At 35.9% G+C, this 26,589-nt stretch overlaps 1 protein-coding gene and 1 pseudogene across 1 annotated transcript in view; both read left to right on the top strand.

Annotated features, from left to right (window-relative positions):
* The window catches only part of Pi3K21B (phosphatidylinositol 3-kinase regulatory subunit alpha), a 293,295-nt gene that overhangs the window by 39,820 nt on the left and 226,886 nt on the right, over positions 1-26,589 (top strand). The window contains exon 3 of the mRNA XM_089106583.1: positions 9,863-9,958. Coding sequence (XP_088962709.1) covers positions 9,863-9,958 — 96 coding nt within the window. The remainder of the gene's footprint in view (positions 1-9,862; positions 9,959-26,589) is intronic.
* On the top strand, positions 13,272-18,783 carry LOC148939131 (protein adenylyltransferase FICD-like; annotated as a pseudogene).

Genomic DNA, 26,589 nt, shown 5'->3' with positions numbered 1-26,589 from the left:
AGAAATATAAATTATATCAACTATAATTTTTCTATTTGGGGATAGCAATAAATCTAGTAACCACGACTCGAAAATTCCTTCAGTATTTCGTGTAAGGTCTTGCCTAATTTGAAGAGTGTGTGTGTCGCGGATATGAATTGCTATACCACCCCTTTTCATTTGTTATTTGTGGAGAAAATGGCTAGTGTAAACTGGAATATCCAAAAGGCTTTCGGTTTGTTGTGTAATAAATGTTTCACATAGACCTACACAATCTGGTCTAAGCTCCTGACATGTCGACTCTAGATCAGAAAATGAGGAATACAGTCCTTGGCAATTCAAATGAAATACCGAAAGTTGAGAATCGGAAGACCTCCCAGTAATTAAATTAGAAATTACATATTTACTTTTAGGAAAATTTTTATCATCAAACAAATGGAAATCATTTTCTTGACCAATTTCTTGATCAAAGTAAGCTTGAGATTTAAATAAGACTCTTCTAAATTTTTTAATCTATCTATATCAAAATCTCTGATACCTCTCGGGGATGAAGCTGAAGAAAGAGTCATCACTTACCAACTGCAATCGGCGGTCCGTCGTGAAAATTCCAGAAGAGCGAGGAGTAAAAAACAATGAACATACCCAATTGAACTTCTTTATGGAACACTGAAAGGAAACAAAAACAAACTAGATACCTTGAATTTTGGGAACATGAAAAAAAGAGAAAAGAAAATTGAACAAATATGAAACAAAAAAAGAAGAAAACAAAATTTTCGCTTTACATCCTTCACTGCAATACAACTTAAAACAGAATTACTGTGCGGCTTCAACAATAATTCAAAAAACTTCTCACGATATCACATAAATAAAAATTAAATATCGGAGAAAAAAAAAAATGACAACACTACTTGTCGGAAACAACCTCCTCTGGGTCGTTTTTGGCAAACAGTTTTAGTGGATCGAAACAGTCATCATCATATTTAACCCACTGCTGTGAGCTTTTTGACTTTTTTTTGTCTCCAGCCAGAGTTTCACGTTACGCTGGACCATACGAGTCTAACTGACCTTCTCTGCTCCTTTTGTATTTTTTAGCTTGTAACTGAGAGCCAATAATTCATTTCTCCGCTTTCCTAAGTCAGCATGTAATTCGGTTGACACGCTGTGCCCCGTTTTCTTTAATTTACCGCATTCTTTAAGAATCAATGAATGATCATCACTGTTTATGTACACGAAAATAGGCTCAACTGTTTTTTTCCTACCACTGCGCAGACTAGGACCAACACCATCATCAGACGCGGTGGATTTTTGACCCTATACGCAACACTGATACCTATTTGATCAGGATCTGCAATCCTGAGTTTTTTTCCGAAGAAATTTTTTACTGTATCACGAAGATTTTCAGATTCATTTGGCGTATCGATCCCGTGAAGCAGAATATTGTTTCTCCGTGTATGTAATTCCACTCGAAGTGCAGACGATTTCACCTTAATCAGTTCCAATTTTAACAGCTTATTTTTAGTCTTCAACACCTTATTTTCTTGTTGTAGCATCGAAATCGTAGCAGTTAACTCATCCATTCGCCGGTCAAAATGCTCTTTTGTTAGTGATGTAGCCATCTCTTATTTTTTTAAACAATAATGCCGCACAATTTAAAAAATCCTTAAAAAGTCATGAAAGGAAACTTACTCGCAAGGGCCCGTAATTTGTAATATCCAGATATTACTTAGGGCCCACTTTTAGCAATCGCAATCAGTCAAAACTTATTATCCAAATTGTTTATCCAAGCAGCGTCCTTTGGGCAAGTGACGTAGCTAATCCAAATAATGTGAGTAGGGTTCAAAACCCCTATGCTTTCTAAAAGCCAGAATATAATTTGTACTTCACTGAAAAAAAATTCAAATGAGTTTACTGAAAAAAAATGTGCATTGTCAATTTAATATACATATGCTGATATTTATTCCCTAAAATCTAAATTAATGAAAGAATTGTTTTCATTTAAGAGCCAATGACACAGTAGGTTTTAGGCTTTTGCAGTGAGACGATACCCAAACTCTTGTTTGTAGTTATTTTTATTCGATTCAAACTTGATTTGCATATTCAATTTATGTAACACTCGTTTTAAGATTTATTTATTCATTTACATTAATATATATTGTATGTTTGTTCGTATTGATAGTTATTTAATTTATGTTCGTTTTAAGTTTCATTTATACTTTAATAGCAAAATATTTGTTTTCGTTTTTCGCTTTATTTTCATATTTAATCCGGGCATTACTTGCTTTAAGATCTATTTATTCATTTATATTATAACTTGTTGTATATCTTTGGCTATGATTGTTTATTTCATTTCTGTTCATTTTGGGTTTCCTTTAATCATTCATAGGAATTTATGGTCGTTTTGAGTTTGAATTTTAAACTGTATTTGTATATCCTGATCTTAAGTTTAAAATGGCCTTTACTTTTCTATGAAAAACTTATTTTTCGGAAAGTTTTTTTTAATTAATTAGTAAAAATATTAAAGATACAGTATTAGTTCATTAAAAAAAATCAAAGAGACTCGATAATTTTTCCATTACTCTGTAGTTAATATCAGGGAAGGAAGGGGGCAGCCCTCCTTTCTAAAATTTTAAAACAAAGTTCTTAACAGCGAAAACAGCTGGGCTTTTGTGAATTCGAAATCGGAATAAGTTAGCAGTATTTTGCGCTCGTACAAACTATTGCTTCCTACAAATTTATTTTTCACGTATTATTTATTTACAAGTTATATGTTATTATTCTAAGATTATAGGTATGTTATTATTACTATAAGATTATAATTGCATTAATATTATTTCCTTATTATCTTGAAATAGCCTATAGTTAAGATAATGTTATATCTTAAGAATTTTATTTATATTTTATAAGACACTTACTTACTTACTTTCGGTGGGAACCAGACGATGATCCATCCTGCCCGGCACCAATGGACGATGGGATGACTGACATAGTTCAACATGATCTGTCAGCAGCAGCCTCTTCTGTAATCTTCAGCCAGTCTTTATCCCAACGACGTCCATGTCGTCGGAAGCCACCCCAAGGATCCAGGTGATTCTTTTTTTGGCCGCCTGGTCTCAGGTTCCAAGTTGGAAGGGGGTCGCAGGTGAGGACGTCATAGGATATGGTTCCAGCTTGTCGTCGTAGTGTGTGTCCCAAGAATTTCAGTCTTCGTTGTTTTATGATTACCGAGAGGGTTTTATGATTACAAGGCCTTCGAACCTCAGCGTTTGAGATATGAAACCATCGGCTGACCCGTAGTATGTGTCTCATGCAGCGATGGTCCAATACTTCTAGTGAACGACTTCTTCATGCTTGTGAAGATACCCCTTGCCTTTCCTATTCGAGCTCTAACGTCAGCTTCTGCACCTCCGTTCGGTGTTAGGATAAAACCAAGGTAGCGGAACTATTCAACAGTCTCGATTGTTTCGCCCTCTAGTTGGATATCTGGGTGGTTTTGGGCGTTTGCTTTCACGACTTTGTCTAAGAATTGCTGATCATGAGGCCAGTTTTCTTTGATGTGCAGGAGACATCGTTGACCATCTTTTGGAGCTCAGCGGATGAGCTACTCATGAGACTCTGTGAAGTCAAGGTCTGTCAGGGCGTTGTCTTCTCTCTGACCGACGACAAACCTTTTGTGGGTGCAAAGCGAATTCGTTATTATCCAGTCTATTATGTAATTAAATAGACCTGGCGAAGGGGGGCACCCCTGTTTGACCCCTGACTCAATGTCAAATTCTGTTGTTTTACTGTTGTCAGTTTGGACTCTTGCAACAATAGACTCATATACTCCTTTAACTATCTTGATAAATTTTGCTAGGAAACTGCCTTCCAGCAAGATCTTCCAAAGCTCGGTCCTAATAAGGGAGTCAAAAGTGGCAACAAAAACGATGAAGGCGATGAAAGCAGACAGTGGAAATCTCTCGCTCTGCTGTAGGATGAAGCGAAGGGTAAGAATATGTTCTTCTTGCCATGTCTGAAACCTGCTTATTCTGGTCTTCTCAACTTGTCTCGGGCGTCCTTGAAATGGTTGAGGACGATTATGCAAAAGACCTTAATGGTATGGTCTATTAGTGATATAACTCGGTAGTTTGAGCAGACTGCCTCACTGTCTCCCTTTTTATATACTGGTATAAGTACTGAGAGTTTCCAATCTTTTGGGATTTTATTGTTGTCCATACCTCAACTAGCAAGTCTTTCAGCTGACATAATAGTGTGGAGGATGACTTATACATCTCTGCTGAGATGCCATCCTCTCCGGGGGCTTTGTTATTTTTTATGTTTTTCAGTGCCCGCAGAACATCAGCAAATGACGGTGATTGTATATCTATCTGGTAGGGCTCCTTCGGTACACCCTGGAAATCAGGTAGATCACATGGAGCTTTTGTGGGATTAAGGATCTGGGAGAAATGTTCTTTTCATCTCTCAAGGCGGTCTTTTTCCGTCTGAATAAGGTTGCCCGTTTTGTCTTTCAGGGAGTCCGTGGAGATGGGCGACTTGCCAGTCGCTTCCCTCAGTAGTTTAAATGTTTTCCTTAGGTTATGTGATTCTGCTGCTTGTTGCATATCAGAAGCCATTTTTGGCCAGCATTTCTCCCTGTCGTAACGAGCAGACTGCTTTACCAGCTTGCGAGCATTTTTTAGGTGTTCTTTAGGGCCACTGAGAAGGGGTCGTTTCTATTCCACTAGCTCAATTATTTTTTCCGAGATCCAGAGCCTTTGTTTCCTCTTAGTGTGACCAAGAACCTGTTCAGCAATTTCTTGTGTCAGGACTTTTAGCTTGGACCATCGGTCTTTGTAGTCAGTAAGGGCCTCAAATCTGTTTTAAAGCTGTAGCTCGAAATCAGCCTTGATCTGTGGACTGAGTAGTTTTGATACATAAAACCGATTGGTTTTTATCTTCTTTTTGTGCGTGCTTAGTGTTCGACTGAATTTACAGATGAAAAGAAAGTGATTATTTTCTTTTTGTGGGTGCTTAGTCTTTGACTAAATTTACAGATGAAAAGAAAGTAATCGGAACCGCTTTTTGAGTCTGTATCTTCGCCTCTGTATTCTCTTGCTTCCAGACATGAGCTCCTCCAACGTCTTCTGACGAGAAAGTGGTTGATCTGGGCTTTGGTGACCCCGTCGTTAGATCTCCAGGTCACAAGATGGTGCTTCTTGTGCTCGAACTGGGTATTAACCAGACATAGGTTATTGTATTTGGCAAACTGTAGCAACCTCACGCCGTTTGATCATCTATCTCCGATGGTTTGGCGTCCGATCACTCCTTCGGTGTTTGCATCTGGTTTACCAAACCTTGCGTTATGTCACCAGCGACAAATAGTATGTCGCGTCCTGGGACAGAGTCGAGTGTTCTATGCAGCTCAAAGTAGAATGCATCCTTGGCATCATCAGGGCTATCTCTGATAGGCGCGCAGACGGACAAGATAGTCACGTTACTAATCCGGCCTTTCAGTCTCAGGGTAGAGATTCTTGCTGAAACTGGTTGCAAAGAGATGACAGATGAAGCAGCAATTGGATCCAAAAGGAATCCTACTCTGTGGAGACCACTCCGATCAGTCGGTCCAGAGTTGTAAAATTTAAATGTTTCTTAATCCGTCATGTCAATTGATTTCGTTAGTATGTCGTTCAATCTAGTCCCAGAAAGGCAACATATATTGAGACCATACTTTTTCATTTCATTAGCAAGGAGCATCTGACTTGACTCGATCTTGCAACTTCTTACATTCCAAGAACCAACTTTAAGTTTCTTGGTGGAGATGATTAACCCACTTTTCGAATCAGGCATTATCCGAACCTGATCCACATCGACTAGCGCGGACTCCGTAGTATTGATCGTTATATCTGAATCTTCTGTATCCATTGGCGTTTCATTGGAATTGAAACGCCAATGGATGCGTCGGGCTAGACAACCAGCAGAACGTTTCACCGCGATGGGGTGCAACTTAGGGCTCTCCTCTAGCCTCACTAGGGACGGGAGCGTGAATCAGAGCTACGAGGTCCCAACCTTAGCTTGGAGTACTCGAGCTTATCAGGCCCTATTTCCTCCTAGGAGAACTAGTAGTTGGAGTGGCATGTGTCTTATTTTATAAGACACTTGCTAAATAAGATAAATGTAACTGAGAAATAAGATCATACCTTAAATGTAATAGAATAAATTTGTTCACAATTTATATGTTTGCATTTAAAAAAAAAATTAAGTAAACCTTTTTAGTTGATATTAAGGTTTTTTTAGCTGATATAAAAGGCGATTAAAATGACTACATCATTCTAAATCATAAACTTTAAAAGATTTAAATTTAACTAAAGATTTAAATTTATAAAGATTAAAATTTTATCTTTAAAATCTACAATCTAAATCGTTACGCAAAATAAATTTTTGTGCATTATTATACACATTCCGTACCTTTCAAGTGAACACGAATATGGAGAGGGGGTAAGGAGGTAGAGACGACTGGAAAGGAGATAAGGAGCTTCAGACGTAGCCCCCCTCCAACAAATCACATTTGCATAACATTTTTGATAGTGTATACTAATTTCTATACAATTCCCCTTTTGAGCTTTTCTTATATATACCCCTCCTCTCTTCACTAAATAATTGCCAAAATTGATCATCAGATAGAGGACGTTTCCTGTGAAATAGATTTTCTTTTTTCAAAAAACTGATAGCTTAATACCATCCACGGCAACATTTTGTAATTGAGGATGGAAAGTGATGCCATCTATCTTCATAGATGAAACGGAAGTTTCTCTATAAATGTTAGATGAGGAGGGGCTTCAGACGCAGCCCCCCTCCAACATATAACATTATCATGGCATTTTCAGTAATGTATAATATCTTCCATACAATTCCCCTTTTGTGCTTTCCTTAAATATACCCCCCCCCCACTAAAGAATTTCCAACTAAGTACACTGTTGCCAAAATTTATCGCCAGTTCAAAACATGTGTCCTGTGAACTCTTAAAAAAAAAAAAAAAAAAAAAAAAAAAAAAAAAAAAAAAAAAATCTGACTGCTTAACACCTTCTATGGCAACAATCTGTAAGTGAAGATGGAAAATGAGGAAAAACAAGGAAAAAAGAAGAAAATACAGCCCTACAAGCAAGTACGCCCCTTCTGCAACCCTCGTATTCTATGGATACCGGCCTGTTTCTTTTAAACACTACTAAAAGTTTGATGGGGGAGCTTTTTTAATCAATCCCCCTTAAATCACCTGAGTTGAGTGCACAGGTGAGCACTGCTTCTCCATACCAAAATCCATTACACAAACCTTGTTGTATTCCTGAACTACCCGAGACTGACACACTGGCCACGCTAACTCCTCCCACACCTAAAAGTGTGTGCTTGTGTAACCTCCTAAAAATACCCAGACATATTGTTTATTTTCATGGTCTTATGGTCTTATTTCATGGTCTCACTTAGACATGTGTTCAGCATTTCTCCTATCTTCTCCCCTTGGATTATTCTTAAAAAGTTTTTTTAAGGTTCAAGTTTTCAAATTTTAATGATAAATCCTTCAATAAATTCGAAGGAGGGTAGGACCTAGGGAGATTTATCCTAATACGTGTGAGCAAAACTTTTGTAATTTCGACTTAGCACTCATTTTGATTGTGGCCTAAACCCTTTGTAAAAAAAAAACAACAACTGACCACCCCCCCCCCTCCGGAGAAAAAACCCAACACCGACTCTGGTGGTACTGGTAGTCTTCAATTCATATTACGTCGAAGTAATTTATACTATGTCATTTAATTCATTTTATGTCCTATTCTGTCCAAGCCTCAAAGATTTATTTCTATTCAGTTGCAGTTTTTCCATGCTCAGGGACTCATGTTCCTTCAACAACTCTGAATTAGTCAACTAGAAGATAGTGACTATTTTAGGGGGGAAATATCTCCAGTCAAATTTCGTTTAGTTTGGCTCTCATAATGTATTTCACTATATATATATATATATATATATATATATATATATATATATATATATATATATATATATATATATATATATATATATATATATATATATACACTACTACTACTAACAACTCACCGCAGCACCAAGCCCCCAGAGGCCAACACAGCTACGCACGCTCCTCATCCACCCCAATATATTCAAAGCCTCCCTTTTTACATCCGCCCATGAAGTTCCTATTTCCTTTAAATCTTTCTTTACGATATCCTCCCACCCCAGATGGGGGCGATCTGCTTTCCGTTTAGCCATAGATGGTTAGCTGAAAAGAACAATGTTTGGCAATCTGTCATCCTTCATCCGCACAACATGCCCTAACCACCTCAACATTTCTTTCATTATAGACCTAGAGAGCGGTATTGAACCACATTTTTCATATAGCCTGTTGTTTGAAATACGGTCAGTCAGCCGGGTACTCAGAACAATCCTTAAGCAATTTCTCTGGAAAGCATCTAGCAAATCTTCATCCGCTTTTCGGAGTGTCCATGCTTCAGAGCCATATTTGACCACTGTCATCACTGTAACTTCTAATATTCTAATCTTGCTTAACTCCTGATTTAATACAGAACCAGCTGCTAACCTCATTTCCTACCTTAACCGCAGCAGTGTTATTCTCGTGCATAGCACTAATCACTTTAATGTATGTCTGGTATACCATACAAGGATAAAACCTTTACTAAAGCTCCTCTATCAACAGAATCGAACGCTTGCTCATAATCTATAAAAGTGAGGACCAAAGGTGTTTGAAAACTCAGACACTTCTCAATTATTAGCCTAAGAGTGAAAATTTGGTTGACACATCCTCTACCTTTTCTAAAACCGCACTGCTCTTCTCTTAAAACTTTGTCTATGGCATCTCTCAGTCTAAAAAAGTATCATATTACTATGCAATTTGCTACCTACAGAGACCAGACTAATGCCTCGATAATTACCACACTCACTTGTATCACCTTTCTCATAAAGTGGCTTAATTAAGGTTTTCCTAAAATGGTTAGGTACTTCCCCTTTTTCAAAAATCATATTCATAATCTTCAATAGCTTATTTCTAACCCCAGAGCCACCACATTTGAGAAACTCATTTACCACCTTATCAGCAGCTGGAGCCTTATTAATCTTTAATCCTTTTAGTTCTGTTACTAATTGCTCCTCACAAAACAAATCTTCCTTCACATCCAAAGTACCATGTACTTTTTCATTTTTCTCTGTATTTTTTCCTGCAACTTTATCTTGGTTAAGCAAGCTCTCAAAATGTTTGGCCTATCTTGCTTTACCTTTTTCCTTATCACTAATTGCCACCCCATTCCTATCTTTAACTGGGAAAAGTACGGATTGACTACTACCTCTCAATTTGTTAACGTGCCAGTACAATATTTTACTATTATGCCGTCGAGCTGCATCTTCCAGATCCTCGGCAATTTTATCCATGGCCTCCACTTCACACCTCCTTAATTTATATTTCAATGCTTTCTCCACTTTCTATACATTTCTTTTGTTTTCATGTGATCTATAACTCAGATAATTCTTGTACAAGTGCTTTCTCCTTTCTATTAAACATAAATCTTTTTTACTAATATTCTTAGCTGCATTTCTAGCTTTCTTCCCTAATACACCTTCAGCAATTTCACAAGTTATTTTTCTAAAATTATTCCAACCATCTTCCACAGTATCAAATTGTCAGATTTAAAGCTCTCAAGTTTAGTATTCAACTGTTCCTGGAAGTTTTCTCTCAAATTCTCATCCTAGAGTCTACTAACATCATATATATATATATATATATATATATATATATATATATATATATATATATATATATATATATATATATATATATATATATATATATATATATATATATATATGCATTGTTGTCTTTTAATTTCAGTTCCGGTGAATACAAGACGAACAAATCACGCAGCTCCTGTTCAAGGTCACAGATTCAGTGATATCTATGTGTTAACACCCTTATTCTGTGTCTATTGTAAGTACTACTTTTGTTTTTAGCAGCTAAGAGCACTGTATACGTAATGAACAGGGTTGCCGCTGAAAATATCCCAATTTAGAAACAATATTCAAATAATGCCTAAAAATCCAAAAAGTGTGTTACCGTGAATGTCCGAAATTGGTGAATGTTGACATTCAACGGTGAAAGTTCGAAATACTTTTTTTTCTCCTTGGATTTAGTCAGCGTTGCCAGTCAACTTTTTTCAGTTATTGCAAGGTTTGATGGTGACAGGTTAGGTTTGGTAGCGTTAGGTTTTAACCTCATTTCTGAGATTTATAACCTAATTTAACCTAACTTTAACTTTTACCATCAAAGCTTGCACAAGACTGAAACACCGATTCGCAAAGCTAATTAAATCCAAGTAGATAAAAATGAATTTCGGACATTCACCGGTGAATATTGACATTAACAAGATTTCAGACATTCACAGTAACATATATATATATATATATATATATATATATATATATATATATATATATATATATATATATATATATATATATATATATATATATATATATATATATATATATATATATATATATATATATATATAAATCCACGATTTTTTAGCACCCTCTTTTTTCTCTTGTGGTTTTTTCTTTTCACTCTTGTGTTGTTATTTTTCTGCCGCTGAAAATGGGTCTCGAAATATCCAGATTTTTGTTTGTTGTGTTGTTTATTTTTTGATTACTTGTTAAAAAGTTGTTTCCTATAATATGAAGTTGTTTCTAAAAAAAACTTGTCTCTATATTAACTATAACCGATTCTTGCTTCTTCTGACTAGCGAGCTTTTGAACTCGTTCCTCCTTGGAGGTAGGCCTATGTTAAGGTCTATGACTATCAGCATTACATGTTAATTTGATTGGATATTATGGGGTGTTAGAGAGGGAAGCTGGGTAGCAAAAAGAAGGACAGGTAGGGGGCCAGTTGCCCTGCAACCCTTTTCGACCCTTAAAGAAACATCAAAGAATATCAGCAATTGATAGTGCTTATATTTATGGAAGCAGAATGGTATCGATCGTCACAATCCTTTAATATTACTCCTAACAACTCACCGCAGCACCAAGCTGCTGAGGCCAACACAGCTACGCACGCTCCTCCATCTTTATCTATTCAAAGTTTCCCTCTTTACACGCTCCCAAGAAGTTCCCGTTTCCCTTAAATCTTTCTTTATGACATCCTCCCACCCCTATCGCCTTAGACGGTTGGCGGAAACTGACAATCTTGGGTAATCTGAAAGGGGGATTGAACCCTACTTTTCGTATAGCCTACTGTTTGAGATTTATTCAGCACCCAGAAATCTTTTAATGTGAGTTGAAATCGAAGTCCTTCCTCCTTTTCAAAACTTTTTGAACTGTCAAGAAAAACCTTTCTTTTCTCATACTTTTCTATGCTTCTTTTAATTTTTTGTCAAAATTTTGAACTAATTGCATTGATTTGGCTGAGAATGTTACCCATTCTTTTGTTTCCATCTTTTCATAAAGCCCCCCCCCCCAAAAAAAAAAAAATTCCGTAGCTGTCTGGTTATCTTTGCCTATGCATAAATCATCTTGTGTTGATATCCTTTTTTTTAGGAAATATATCTTGCCTGAACAGTTCAGATGCAATTGCTATTCAAATTCTAAATCAATTGAGCAAGTCAGCGTCGCAACTGAAGTCGAAACTATAGTGATATTTCTGAAGTCTTAAGTGGGCTTTTGGGAAAGAAAAATCATACAAATGAAGGTGCTAATCAGGCACGTAAAGAATTTTGTTTTTACTGAGGGACTCCTGTTTCCTACAGGGGATAAAAATGAACAATATTCGTATGTATTTCCCTTTGTAATAGATACAAGAAAGAAAATTAGAACCAACCTCACCACCCTTTTTTATTTTCCCGATTCAATTTTTTTAGCTCCTTGCCAATTTTGTTTGCCCCTGTGCCAAAAAGGAGCCCCTCCTCCCTAAAAAAGTAACTCCAAACGTGCCTGGTTGATATTTTTTGTGCATAAATCGATCTATGCCGATTTATTTTATTAAGCCGATCTATGCCGATTTTTTTTTTTGGGGGGGGGGAGGTCTTTTCAACTAAAAGTAAGGAGCGACATTTAAACTTAAAATGACCAGAAATTATTACTTAAATGAGGGGGATTGCCCCTTCCTCAACACCTCGCTCTTCATGCTAAATTTCTTTTGTACTTTTGAAAAAGCTTCTTATTGTTCTAATTAAACGACCCTTGTGTTTCAAGAGTCGTTCTTATGGAATTTGGATAAATCATGGGACAAGGCTTGTAAATTAGTCTTTTATTTTAAGCTACCCATTGAGTTTTTTTCATCCTTTTTGTATATTCTTTTTTATGTAGGTCAGTTTTGTGTTTTCGGTGTAGGTCACTTTCTACTTAAAAAATAAAGGACTAGAACTCTCAATTTCTATCTAATGGGCACACTTCGAAGTTTCTGCGACCATGAGGCGGCTGTGTAGATGAGAAAGGGATAGTCCCCCTTCTATAAGGAGTAAATTCTGCTTATTTTTAGGTTTAATGTCACTCTTTATTTTGACGATAACGGTGTAGACCATAAATATTTACACAGAAATTCTAAGGGATGATATATCAATTTTTCATCTTTGATACGTTTTTTAAACGTTTCTTTTGTACCCACTCCCTTTTCCAAAAAAATATTTCCGATTTATTCTTTTGTCGATTTATTTTATCATGCAGATTTTTTTTTTTTTTTTTTTTTTTTTTTTTTTTTTTTTTTTTGTACACGAACATATAATCACCAAAAATCCTTAAATATCAAATCCCTAAACGCCAAAAATACCCAAATCTGTGATAAATTAGCAGTGGCGACAACTTTGCAATTCCAAAATTGACTCTTTTTTCAATTTATAAATTGAGCTATACGCAATTTCTAAACAGAAAACTCATGCTTAGTCCCTATAATTTGTGCTTACATTACCAAGGACACTTCCAAGGCATTTACAAGGCATTACCAAGGCATTTCCATCATGAATCTTGAAAAAACGATATATTTTGAACAGTGAGGTTTTTATTGTCAAAGCACCAACAACAATAAAAAAGAAATTAGAAAATCCCTGCAATAGCCAAGATTACATCAAATAAATGATGAAAGCAGATTGATTCTTAAAAACAAAATACTATTTTATGAAAAAAGAAAGTGTTTAAATTATATTTTGTTTTTAGTAAAGTACAGGTGACGCTCCGACCTTGAAAAGATCTACAGGAGTGATAGCCATAGCCCTACTACTTTTGAAAGACTTCTGCTCCTATTCTTCTGCTGTATGTTAACAGCTGTATTGAACGTGGGGATCACGGTTGCCACAACGGTCAGTTCCTGAAGTGCTAAAATTGCCCAATTTTGCGTACTACACAGCGATTTTCGGGGCAAGAGTAAACTTTTTTTTTTTGCGCGTTTCGCAGCTGGCGCGCATGGTCCGTTTAAGTGTACTTGGATTAATTTTAGGCTAATTTATTAATGTTTTGTGTCGAACTTAGCGCTAATCTTTCGAAATGAACGCGGTTGAAAGGCGGTCCTGGTTATATCAAACTTTGCGCCAATCTTTCGAAGCAGGCAAAATCCTCATTATTTCGTTAAGACAAAAAGAAAAAATTGTAGCACAAAAGTGCTACTATCTGGTCATTCAATGAAGCAGTTCTACAGTCCTACACATGATGAAATAGTGCTAAAATAGCACTTTCGTGCTACAGGTAGCAACCTTGGTGGGGATAGTATCTTTCGTTTTATATCACTATTTCACTGAGAATAGATTCTAGTCCCACATGTGCTGAGATTGCCAGAAGTGTTAGGTAGATTTGAAATAAAACATGTTTAGCCCTTCTATGTCCCCTCTTTCAAGTTAAGATTCAAGGTCCACAGGATTTTCCCCCTCAAAATATTACCTAAAAGTATACTGGATATCGCAAATCATCATTTTGCAGATACACTACTCTGATAACCAGCCAGCATATTTTGTAGGACTGAGCCCCCACCCCCCCCCGCCCCCAATTGCACTTCCTAGCCGAAGGGCCATAAAACGAACTTCAACACTTCGGACATAGACTGTCAAGTCTGATGTCGAATTCTTTTATTATTTGTTTTCAAAAGAAAAAGTGTTTGACTTGGGTTTAATAATTTTGAGTGGGAAAATGTTTTTGAGAAAACAGATGTTTACTTTTTTCCTTCGGAAATTGCTTTTGAAGTCGGTTTAACTCGGGTTTAACTTTTTGAGGTATCAGTTTTTAACATTTTGACTTCGGAAATTGTATTTGAAATCGGTTTAACTTGAGTTTAATTTTGAGCAATCAGTTATTAACATTTTACTTCGGAAAATATTTTTGAAATCTGTTTAACTTTATTTTAACTTTGAAGAAATCAGTTTTTAAAACTTTCACTTCAGAAATAGTTTTTAACATTTGACTTCGGAAGTTGTTTTTTAAATCGGTTTACCTTTGAGGAGTCAGTTTTTAACATTTTAACTTCGGAAATTATTATTGAAATCAGTTTAACTTGGATTTCTCGTTTATCTTGGGCTTGTGTCTGACTATATTGGACTAGTAGGGATTTATAGATCATTTGAATCTTCTGCTTTTTGATTGCATTTTTAGTTGTTTTTAGTTGTGATCTTTTGAATATTTTTTTATTCTTTTTGCCTAGCTGACGATAATTTATTCCAACTTTCCGTGCAAGAATGATTTAGACTGGTATTCGACTAATATTCTGGGGGGGGGGGATTAGACTAGTATTCTTGAATGTTGGTTGCGGATTTAGGCGTACTGAATTTTTTAAGGGGTAAAAATTATTTGGAATTTCAAAAATGTTTTCTTGTTATAAGTTGTAATTTGCTTCTGGGACTTTGTGTCCATAAAACTATAGCTCCAACTTGAACCGATTGAAAGTAAAAGAAAGAAAATGCTATAAACAATTCAGAAAGTTGCTTGGTCAACACTTGATTTATCAACTGTTTCCTGCTTGGTATCTCATTGGTTATTTCATTTCATGCTTGGTTATTTCATTGGCCAATAAGGGACCAAGCAACCATTGCAAAATCTTAGTCATGAAGAGGCTTTTGCTATTACCGTGAGGTTTCAAGCAGTGGCGCTAATAGGATTCCTTGAACTCTTTCAAAAATTGAGCGAGAATAAAATTAACGGCACACCTTAAACCTCACGATTGCGGAAAGAAAACTATGCTTTCACGACGGTTACGAATCCTGTCCACAACCTGATTCATTTTAAGCAATGTCAGAGACGTCATATCCAGGCATATATGTGGGGAGGGGGAGCTTTGCTTCACCCTCGCCTCTCTAATCCTGACTTTCCCGAATTTCTAGGCTCTCCTTATTCAATTTATGAAATATTTTTGTTTTTTACACCCCCCCCCCCTAAAAAATATTATGTGCATGTACATGGCCATATTTCATGGAAGTATGCCAATTAATGGTTCAATTAGAGAACGTATTTGCAAAAGCAGTAGAATAAATTTTATATTAAATAGAAAATAGATTATATAAATAGAAAATAAATATTAAATTAAATAGATTAAATTTCAAATTAATTTACGATCAGATTATTTAAAAAAGAGACTATGACGGGACCAAAAAAGACATGTGGAGTGTAAAAATGGTTGTTGAGCATACTCTTTATCTTGTGGATCTGGTCTTTTAACTCAACCAAGCAGTCTGTAAAGTTTTCTAAGCATTTTCTTAGCACGAATGAACTTCTAGAGGTTTTACGAGTTCAGGGTGCTAGAATACGTTTGAAAATTAATGTTAAGAAGACTAATTCGCTAAGGCTAGGAATAAGTGAAGATGAAAAGGTGACGTTGGGGAACGAAAAGATCGATCAAGTGGATACCTTCACTTTCGTAGGTAGTATTATTAGTAAAGACGGTGAGAGACGGTGTTTTTTTTTTGGGGGGGGGGGTGTGTGCCGCCACTACCAAGAAGTGCATAATTTCATATAGAGGTTTTCCTTATTGAAAATTTAATTTCTGGATTTTTCTAATTTTAAAAATATATGTGGTTCGAAACAATTCAGTCAGGCTTCATTTTCACTGTCCTTGATACCCCAAACCCCATCAAAACATACTCCTCGTCAATGATTTATGTGACAGGATCCGTAGTTTTTTATCGCTGCATTGGTTATTGATATTAAAACTAAATTTTCTGTAATGACAAGTTACCTGACTTAATGCTGTTTCATAATTATTGATTTATTTTAATGGCTTGTAACATAGCAACAGTTACCTTTTTTGTGATGCCATTGTTCTTCTGCTGGTTCAATAGCCTGAAACTATGACCAATTTTTCCATGACATCATTTTGAAAGTATTTTATTTTTAGGTTTTATTCATTGAAGTATTCTGATTTAGTGATGGTTTAATTAGAATATAATCAGTTTGCTGCAGTTACTTGTGCAGAGAGGGAGTATCAATTTTCGCACAAATTGTCTTTTGATTTCTTTTATTTTTGACCCCCCCCCCCCCCTCGCCGAATAAATTCATGAGCTCGTGGCTGTCTATTATTCGTTCGTCCAGTATTCGTTGCATGGTTTCTGGGTTAGAAACCCCTTCCCTGAAGTTTTGTCCAACTCCAAGAACGTAAAAAAATTTATATAAACAAATTTTTGATACGAATTTCTTGTACCCCCAAAAATACCCCTCTCCCCGATAAAATCCCAAATACCCCCTTACCTTAAAGGCTCCTACTTTTTCGAAATATTTAGGTTTTTAGAGCCCCCTTTCTTCGGATTTTTTTTTTTTTTTGATAAATTGCTCTTAATGAAGGTATTGTGAGTAGCTAATAACATTGACTTTAGGCAATTATTATGCTGATCTTCCCTGCCTCAACAATGCTTACGCCCTATAGGATGAGTGCTGCTAGGCTTCGGGGTATATCCTGTACCACTTGGAGCTCTGGGTAGTGAGAAAGCGGGCTGCGGCCTAGATACATGTTTTTCGTTTCTTACCTGCAGACCGGGTTCTTTTGCTTTTAGAATTTGATCATCACTGCGGAAATAAAGAAAAGTTAAAATCGTTTTATTATTATATATTAAATTTATATTATCAAATTTAAAGATTATACATTTAATAGATTTGTGACTAAAATATTTAGTTTATGTTAAATTATTAGTAACAAATTTCCGTTATCGAAAATTCTTAGCAACAAGTGGGACGATGGGAACTGACCTAATAGGTAAATACGGACACAATATTAAAATGATATTTTCAACTTATTTTAGTTGCGAGAATTATTGATAAACCTTTCGTAATTGATGGTAATTGAAAAATTATTGGTAGTTGATGTGGACACAGTGAAGATACAAAAAGAAGAATAGCAAGGCACTTTTTTTTCTTTTTTACGCTTGAAAATTTTTGGGAAAAAAACGGAAGATAAGTCAGCTAACTATAGTTGAACTTTTGGAGGCTACATTCATGACAACGGTTAAGTGGGGCTCTGAAACAAGGGTGCTTGGAAAGGCTAAGAAAGATATTCTTAATGTTTTCCAAAGAAACTAACGAATGATAGTTTTTGATAACTGTTTGAATGACCCTATATCAAACTAAGCAGAAGCGAGATGTGATTCATTCCTAATTTCTAGCGATATAACGAAAGAAAAGTTATGATGACCAGGTCACGTTTTACGGATGAACGATAGGAGGGTGTCAAAAATTGTGTTTTTGGTCATTTCTCTGGTACCATGAACAGCAGGTTATCTAAATGGGTTAGGACTGGAGCTTTGCATAGATTGTGGCGGAGGAATAAACTTACGCACCTGTATTAGCTCTGACAATAAATAATAACGCGTATCTTTGGAGAAGTTGCCTCCTTGGGGTATTTTTCTTATCAAATTATGTCGCTTTAGTCATGTGGTAATAGCTCTGACTTCAGTCATGGAAATGGGTTCAAACCTTGGATTGTTTTTTTTTATCAAAAAACATTCTACGAGATATTTTAAACTCTTGTGGTGAATATTTGGAGGGTGTAAAAAATGACGTAGTCGAAGCAGATTCTTATTAAGAAAAAAAGCACTGAGTGTATCTTTTTGCAATCCTCAGGCCTTAAAGAACCACTAAAGAGAACCCCTTTGGCAGAAGAACTTGACGAGTGCCTGCTACAGAATGTGGAAAGAAAGAAAGATGAAATTTTTACATTTTCAGATGAAGCTGTTCTAAGGAAATTGTCCGATGATATTAAATATCAATATATTCACAGTACAACAGCGTTTGAAGGAAATACCATATCTTTAGAATAGATACGTTTAGTGCTTGAAAGTCGTAAGCCTATACCCGGTAAAATTATAGTTGAATCTTGTTTTTAAAAAAACCTCCACCTCCTCAACAAGTTCTCATGACTGAATGTTTCAACTGGCTCAACTCAGCTGACAGAAGCTTGCATCTGATTAAATACGTTACGCTAGTTCATTTTAAGCTATAGTGTCAATACAAACACACCCATTTACTGATGGTACCGGAAGAACTTCTAATAAATTTAATACTGATGGGAGCTGGTTATCCCCCTGTAATCACAGAAATAAAAGGAGTTTTTCCAAGCGATGAAAGACGCTCAGCTAGGCGATATCCGGCCTCTAATTAGGTTTATTGCGCACTGTGTTGGAAAAAGCCTTAAATATTTTTCATTTGGCCATGTCAGGCCAAAAGAAAAGGTGCTATGTGTGTACAGTTCACAAGTTCAGGAAGAAAAGACCTAATCATAGTGATACTAGAAGTGCAGTAACTTCTTTTAGGGTTTTTATACCCGGTTTTTTACGTGTGATCAGGGTTGCCACCAGGTGAAAAATAAGTCACTAGACACAAAATCACTAAAATTAGGATTAGCTGCTTCAATAGACAACATGGTTTTGTATTTTAAAAGTGCCTGTTTTATTAGCTTTTTAGCCTTTTAATCCTGTTTTATGGATATGATTAAATTATTTGCTTATTATTTGGAACACAAAAATCGCTAGAAATACTGATAACCCACGAGGGGTGAAACGGCTCTGTGTACGTGCCTGGTTTAACGGTATCCTCAGAAAAATTTAAGGGATATAACTCCTCTCCCACCCTTGTGGAGAAATTTTGTATCAACACACGAACAGTAAACGTCTTTATTTTATGCGAGGGGTCACCTGCTTTTTTCCGCCTGATGTACATCTTTGAGTACTGCATGTGCCGCACAGTTTCGTCGACGCTTTTCATAGTCTCTACAACGCTTCGCACAATTCCGCCACGTTCTACTTTGACCATGCTGGGCACGCGCCACTTGGGGACGTGAATTTTGAAAGTTGGTGCTCCTTCGATTTTGTGTTACTTTAATGCCTGTGCCACACCATAGTCACATTTATCGATAAAGAAAGCCAAATATCATGAATTACAAGGCAATTCTCTTGATGTTAGTGTCACACTTGTATTTAAAAAGCAAAAAATAAAAATAAATTAGTTTTAAAGAGTTTGCACCAACAGTAATTTGTGTCCAACTGTTCTCTACTAAAACTAAGTCTTCTTAACTTTTGTTAGGTTCCTCTCCCAGATAAAAAAAGCGCTGTTCTAAGTTTCCATCTTTTCTAGTTTCAAAAAGTATGCCTTAAACGTTGGCTCTGATTGGTCAGTCAAGAAATTTATGTTCTCGAGTTGAAAAATGTTCAACTCGAGAAAATACGAACGGTGACCGTAATTGGCGCTGTAGTCGTGCGTAATTTTGATTTTATCGACAAGTGTGACTATAATGTGGCACGGGCATAAATGTGACCTTTAACACATAAACGACTGCTCACACAATAGGCTATCGCAAAAAAAAATCCATAAGACCGTCATAATCATCTTATAAAGCCATCACAATCATCACAAACCAAAAATTCGAAAATAAAAATGTGGAATGGAGATTTCTTTGGTCAAGTGTAAAAGGCTTTTTAGGAATTAAATAATAAAAAAGCATTTGGTACTTGTTTCTTAAATGAATCACATTCAAGGTTTAAGCTGTGTAAGATCTGCCAATAATCGGTTTGCCTCTCTGAAATGGGTTATGATTTGCTTATTTGGAGTGAGAAAAACTACGATGTAGCTATATTTTAACTAAATACTTAATATATAGAGGTGGTTAGGGGTTAAGTTGGGTTAGGTATTTAGTATAATGCATCCTGCGCGGCCTGCATCCTGCGCGGCAATTCTTTGCCGTAGTTTCCATAATTTTGTTTTTAAAGTATTATTTTATAATCATATATTGGTATACAGTGGCGTAATTTCATCAAAATCCTGGGGGGGGAGGGCAAGGCTGGAGCTAATTTTCCCAAATAAAGTGAAAATGACAGTGAAAACTGAAAAAAAGCCATTTGCTACCATAAAGGTACTATTTAGTACTATAAAAGTATTATGAAGGTACTTTATTGTACCATGAAGGCAAATATTTACTAAAAAAAACTGATTTGTTTCGGTTGATGCTTGAATTATGTAGGCTTATCTTAGTTTAAACAAGATTTTGGAATAAACTAAATTTCAGCTAAATTTCAGGGGGGGGACAAACTGAGATCTGGGAGGAGCAGTCGTCCCTCCCCCCCGGTCCCATAACAAATTACGCCCCTGTTGGCGTATTTTGTTAGAATTAATGTAATTTCACTTCTTGGGTGTGTTTCGTTTAACAGACAAGTACCAAACTTTTTTCACTTTTTTTAATTTTTTACTTAGAAATTCATGTTGTTGTTGCTGTTTTGACTTTTCCATAGCGCCAGCGTTAAATTCGTAAGTAGAGCTGGAGTCTACATGGAACTAGCTGCGTTACAGACAAAATGTGATTCTTAAGATTTCATGACGTAACTTAGAGTCTTGAGGTATGCTAGCATGGAAGGTTCAACGACGTAGTGTGAAGGAAATTTCCTTTTTTTCTTATGATTTTTAACTATTTTTGAGACACCGTAATATTTCAGGTCAAAAATTGGTTAAATTGGTTTGTGACAAGATTACGTTAAACGTTATATTTTTCTGTTAGTATAATTCCCCCTTGTAAAAATTATCTTTACCAATTTTGCTTTCTAAACCGATTATTATCGAGAGTGTATAGCCCCTGGTTTGTTTTTTATTGAGTCTTGAAACGTGTCCAAGAGGTGGTTTATTTAAGTCCGAACATTTTGTTCTGTTACCAACTCAGATTTGGAACAGAGGTCTCTTGCTCGCATGTTTTCTCAAGTATGTTATCAGTTTATAATACGTTCTTACGTACCAAATCAATAATATTTATATGCTCTTATTCGGCGTAAACGTCTTAGGGGGGGGGGGGGTAATTCTAAAAAAATTGTTTTAGTATTTGAAAACCGTAATTTTATTGGCACTAATCGTCTGTTATTTACCAGGCACATACGTTCAAATTTCTGGGATGGGGTGACGGTTCAAGCAAATCTCAGAAATAGGTAGATTATATGACAAATATAAGAAAATAGCAGAATAGTGTGTAGGACGACTAGCATAAAAAATTCTTGTGCTAGACTGGTATACGGAGTCATTTCAATTCCAAGTAAATTCCGTCACTGACGTGCCGGAAGAGAGACTTGGAGGCTAGGTTTGTAATTCCCCCTGTTCCCTGCTTACCTTCTTTATTTGCCCTGAACACCTAAGAACGAGCTAAATTGTCAAATCCCTCTCATAGACCTGAAGCGCCCCCTGCAGCCTGAGGACTGTAGGCGAACTCTTGATTATGAGGCTAAATCCTGTCTGCAATGAATCCATCCTTTCAAGAATTAAATAAAAAACACAAGTTTTTTGACTGAAAGTAATGAGCAACATTAAAACTAAAAACGAAAACAGAAATTATTCTGTATATGAAGGGGTTACCCTATACTCAATGCCTTGCTCATTACGCTAAAGCTTGTAGCATATAAAAAAAAGCTTCCTATTCTAATTAAACAGCCCTTGGGTTTCAGGAGCCTTTCTTTAAAAAATGAGGACAACCTGTCAAATTTTAGTGTAAAGAGCAACGTATTGAGGAGAGGTGTAACCCCTTCATATACGGAACAATTTCTTTTCCTTTTAACATGAAATATACCATAAATGCAATTTTTGTGAAAAATCACATTTATTTGCCCTTTAATCACTTCGAACTCAAACAAAAAGCACCAGAACTCTCAGGTTCTAATGAGAGTTCATTGTGGCACCCCGGGTAGCTACACGGGGTGCTACCATTTCGACTAACCGTCATAAGCACTAAACGTCATAACATCTAAAAGGAAAATCGGTACTGTTGCGCTTAATGGTTCACACGAAATAAGTCAAGTTTGGTTAATGCTAATAAAAAAAAATAGGATGAATATATAATAGTTTAGAAACAAATTTGGGCTATATATTTGCAAATTAGGGGGGGGGGGGTAAAGCATACCATATATTAAATACGTAATATAAACTAACCTAAGCTACCTCCCCCTAAACCCCCCAAAACACAGTTTAAATATTGTAGATTCAATGAGAAACCACGCTCTTCGATGTATTTAGATAGCAATTACCCGCTTTACGGGTCTCCATCACTGCGTTCCTTCGACAATCTAATAGCGCTGTGTATCATTAAGCGCAACAATCACTGTACCGGAAAATCTGTCAGAACCACAATCGTCATAACATCGGCAAAAAATTTATAAGTTTATAATAGTAATAAGTATATAATATATAACAAATTTCGGCTATATATTTGCATATCATGGGGGCGGGGGTAAAGCATAGCATATATTAAATACGTAACCTAACCTAGGTACCTTTCCCCCCAAAACCCCAAAAAAAATTTAATTTTGGATGTTTTGACGGTTGGTGGTTCTGACGGATTTTTTTGTCGATGTGATGACGGTTTTTGTGGACGAAATGACGTTGGTGCTCCTGACGGTTGGATGCTATGACACCTTCTCGAGCCACCCCCCAAGTTCCTACTACCCCTCTTCTATACAAAATGGCCGGAGAAAAATACGTGGAAGCCACCTCGATCTTTTCTGAATGTGCCTTTACTCGGTTGTCAGTGGAATATAATAAATAAGTGATGAGACCCATCTTATTAAACGAACAATAATGGTACATATGTACATTATTTATCTGTAATTTTTTTCTCGAAAACGGCGTTATATATTTTCCAGAAAAATGGTATGTAACATTCTCCGGTATATAACGATCTAGATAGATGATGACTTTAGGAAAATTTCGGCCTGAATTCTGGAAAAATATTTTTCATATGAATTATGTCACAAGTACTTGGAATAGTTATAATAAACATTACTGAAGATGAGTGTGTCCTAAATATATTGAAAAGTACATTACAATTTAATTTGATTTTGGATAGTACAGAATAATTCGTCGATATAAATATGCAGAAAGGTTTACTAGATAAAATTGAAATGTTTTGCGAAAGAGATTAAAGAATTGTCTTTCTTTTCACCGAGCGAGTCTCGGTACCCTACTAGGCTATTTTGTTTTGATAGTAATTCATCAATATTGCACAAGTCTTCAATATATTTAAATCTGACTTTAATACCAATGATAATAACGATGCAGATTTACTTCACTAATGCCGACTATTTAACTATCTTTAGTAAAAGTTAGCACAAAAGTAAATTCAGAGATAAGTTTCTGTCATTCTAGCTATTACGTCAGCTTGAGCGAAAAATTGAGTAACTTTTTGTGGAACCTGGAATGCAGGTATTATAAGTTCAAGATTGGCCAATTTGTTTAGATAGAAACGCATCAATATTGTACTTTTTATAGTTTCGCAATAGGAGCTGAATCATATTCTTGACATAAGTGACTGTTTCACACCTGTGCATTTTTTTAATTTCTTTTTTGTGAGTTAGCAATTTGTGTTTGTGGTTTTCTGGCTTTAATATTTTCTTTGTTAGTTGATGATTAATCACATCGTTTGGTCTTTTAAGGAAGCCATATATGAAAATTTGAAATGATGCTTACGAAAGAAACAAGTACATCTGGTGCTATTTTTGAAATTCAATTATGTACCCCCTTCCCAGTAAGATTTTTTTTAATACCAATGACAGTGAAAATGAAATCTGATTGTTTGACTTGGTTAAGTGGAATCTTAAACTAGTGTTAAGTTATCTAGTTTCTATAGTATTCCAGGGTCTTTTCTTTAAGTACTAAGGCCAGTGGAAATGAAAGCTGATTGTTTTGTATTGGTTAAGTGGAAATTTAACTTGGTGTCTGGTATCTGGTGTATAGTATTCCAGTGTCTTTGCTGTAAATACTAAGGACAGTGAAAATGAAAGCTGATTGTTTTGTATTGGTTAAGTGGAAACTTACACAACCAGATATATCGAAAAAGTAGGAGAAAATCATGCGTTAAATTTTTTAGCAAAAAAGACCAATATGCAGTTTTTATTGCAGAAGTTGGCACAAATTTTCAAAGAAACAGAGCACGAGTAAAAAAGAAACTAAAAATAGATGGCACAAAACAGCTTCAGAAGGTTTAGCTTTCCTTTTAATATGGAGTTGTCAGTGTTTGAATTTTTAGTGTTGAAAAGTGTTGTCAAATTTAACTTATTATTTTTGTTTGTTTATTTTCACGGTTCAACGTCGCAACACTGATGAAAATGTGCAACAGATCTAGAAAATTTATAACTTTGAAACAGTTAACACCTGGAAATGTGCGATTTTGAGGCATGAATCTAAGATGGGTCCTGGGGACAAAATATATTTTAAGATTGATGACCTTTGTCCTTTAAGTTTTTGGTGTTATCTTTGAACCATAGGTTATTTTTGGACTCAAAAATGCTACATTATCACAATAGACACCATGGGGGTGGAGGAGGGCTGCTTAGGATTCATATCCACCTTGAAACAGTCCTTAGGGCTTCTAGCCCATCCCCCACCACAATAAGCTAGGAAGGGGTCTACAGACTCCGTTTTTCTTATTACTGTTTTTAGTGTATGTTTAGGACTTATTTCCCTCAATTTTGCTCTGCCTGATTGAGTTTTGGTAGTAAATTTAGAGTTATTAATGTAAAAATAAATCCACCTTGTAACAGTCCATATGTATTTGGCTATATGTATAATATTGAAATGTCGCTATTATTCTTGAAAGAAATTGAAACTCTACTGAATGAGTTATGAAAGACTGCAACAAAGAGTATGTGTATGTGTAACTTATAAGATTGGTAACTGGGGCTATTGTTAACAAAAAAAAAACTATCAACGCCATCTAGCGTTTGGCGACATTTGGCATTTTTTTAAGTTTCGTAGGAACTTATATCAAACACTTATTACTACCCTAATTTTACCAATTACACTTATTAAATCATTTATTTGCATTATTATACTGAGAAAATGCGAAGCGTTGCTAAAAGCTAGATGGCGTTTATGGCTTTTGGCGACACTAGCGCCAGTTACCACTCTTATAAGTTACTTATATTATTTGGACTCCTGTTTGAGTCCGCAGTTATTCAAGTGACATTAAGGCTTATTACTCTTTGCTATTTTTCTGCTTTGCTGTCACTCCATAGGAGAGATTCAGATGTATCCATCTACTGAATTGCATTTTTGAAATTTGGTTTACATGGTATTTTAAATTGAAAATAGTTTGGGGTTGAATATTAGTTTAAAATTGTTTTAAAACGAACAATTTTCCTATACTGAAAAGATCCTTGAATCCTTCTCAAAGAAAACATCTAAGTAATATCATAGTTCTGGAGACTAATGAACCCAATGATATAATTATGACTTTGGTTGGTGCCATTTACTGTTGCAGGCTTGTCGCAAAATCGATTCTTTCAGAGGGAACATATACATTAAATCAGCGGTGTTTTTCGTAAACATGGATATTTAGAAAAGAAGGGGGATTCAGATGTTTATCCAGTGAAATAATCTGATTCCAGGTCCTGACAGAAAAACGATTACAGAGGTTGAAAAAAATACCAAGTATCGCCACACACTAGATGGCTTTGATAGTTTTTTTTTGTCAATACTAGCGACAGTTCCAATCTTGTAAGTTATCCATACTCTTTGCCCTGTCCCTTGAAGAATTTTTCGTGGATGCCTTTGTGGGGAGTAGAACTATCTGAGTCAATCCTAAGAGTGAACAATGGGTATGGTCTTTTAGGGGGACACCCCCTTTCAGGAATCCTGTACACCAGGTCGTTCCTGCTAAGCGTGGCGGAAATGTGCCTAGTGTGGTGGAAGCTGTGCCAATCGTGGTGGTAACTATGCCGAGCGTGGCAGACCTGTGTGCACACGTGGCGTTGTGAGGTGTACACCAGATGGTGGGAAGTAGGTGCCATCCAGGTCTTTTATGTCTAGAATGGCCGTAGAATTCAAAGAGTTCGGTTGGACTGATTTATCTACATTTTTGAGGGGACACAAAGTGATTGCCATGGACTAAACCTGTTACACTCAGGGTTTTGCTAAGATTGCCAACTTTTTTTTTTATTCTTCGGAAGTTTGTTTGGCGTCCCAATGAAAGCCATAGGTTAATGACTAACCTAGTTTTAAACAAAGGGAATGAAGAAAAATAAAAGTTACAGAAATTAAGTCAAAAGTAAATTGTTTTAACGTTGATCTTTTTTATGTTTAGTTAGCTTCCTAGGTTTTCTTCTTTTTTTCTCTCTTCTTTTTCTTCGATTTCACAGCAGGCGGGCT

The sequence above is a fragment of the Artemia sp. Qi Xiang Cuo genome, chromosome 21 (genome assembly GCF_049724085.1).
Source record: "Artemia sp. Qi Xiang Cuo chromosome 21, ASM4972408v1, whole genome shotgun sequence".
Lineage (NCBI taxonomy): Eukaryota > Metazoa > Arthropoda > Branchiopoda > Anostraca > Artemiidae > Artemia > Artemia sp. Qi Xiang Cuo.
Note: the sequence above shows the minus strand (reverse complement) of the source record. Positions and strands in the feature narration are given on the sequence as shown.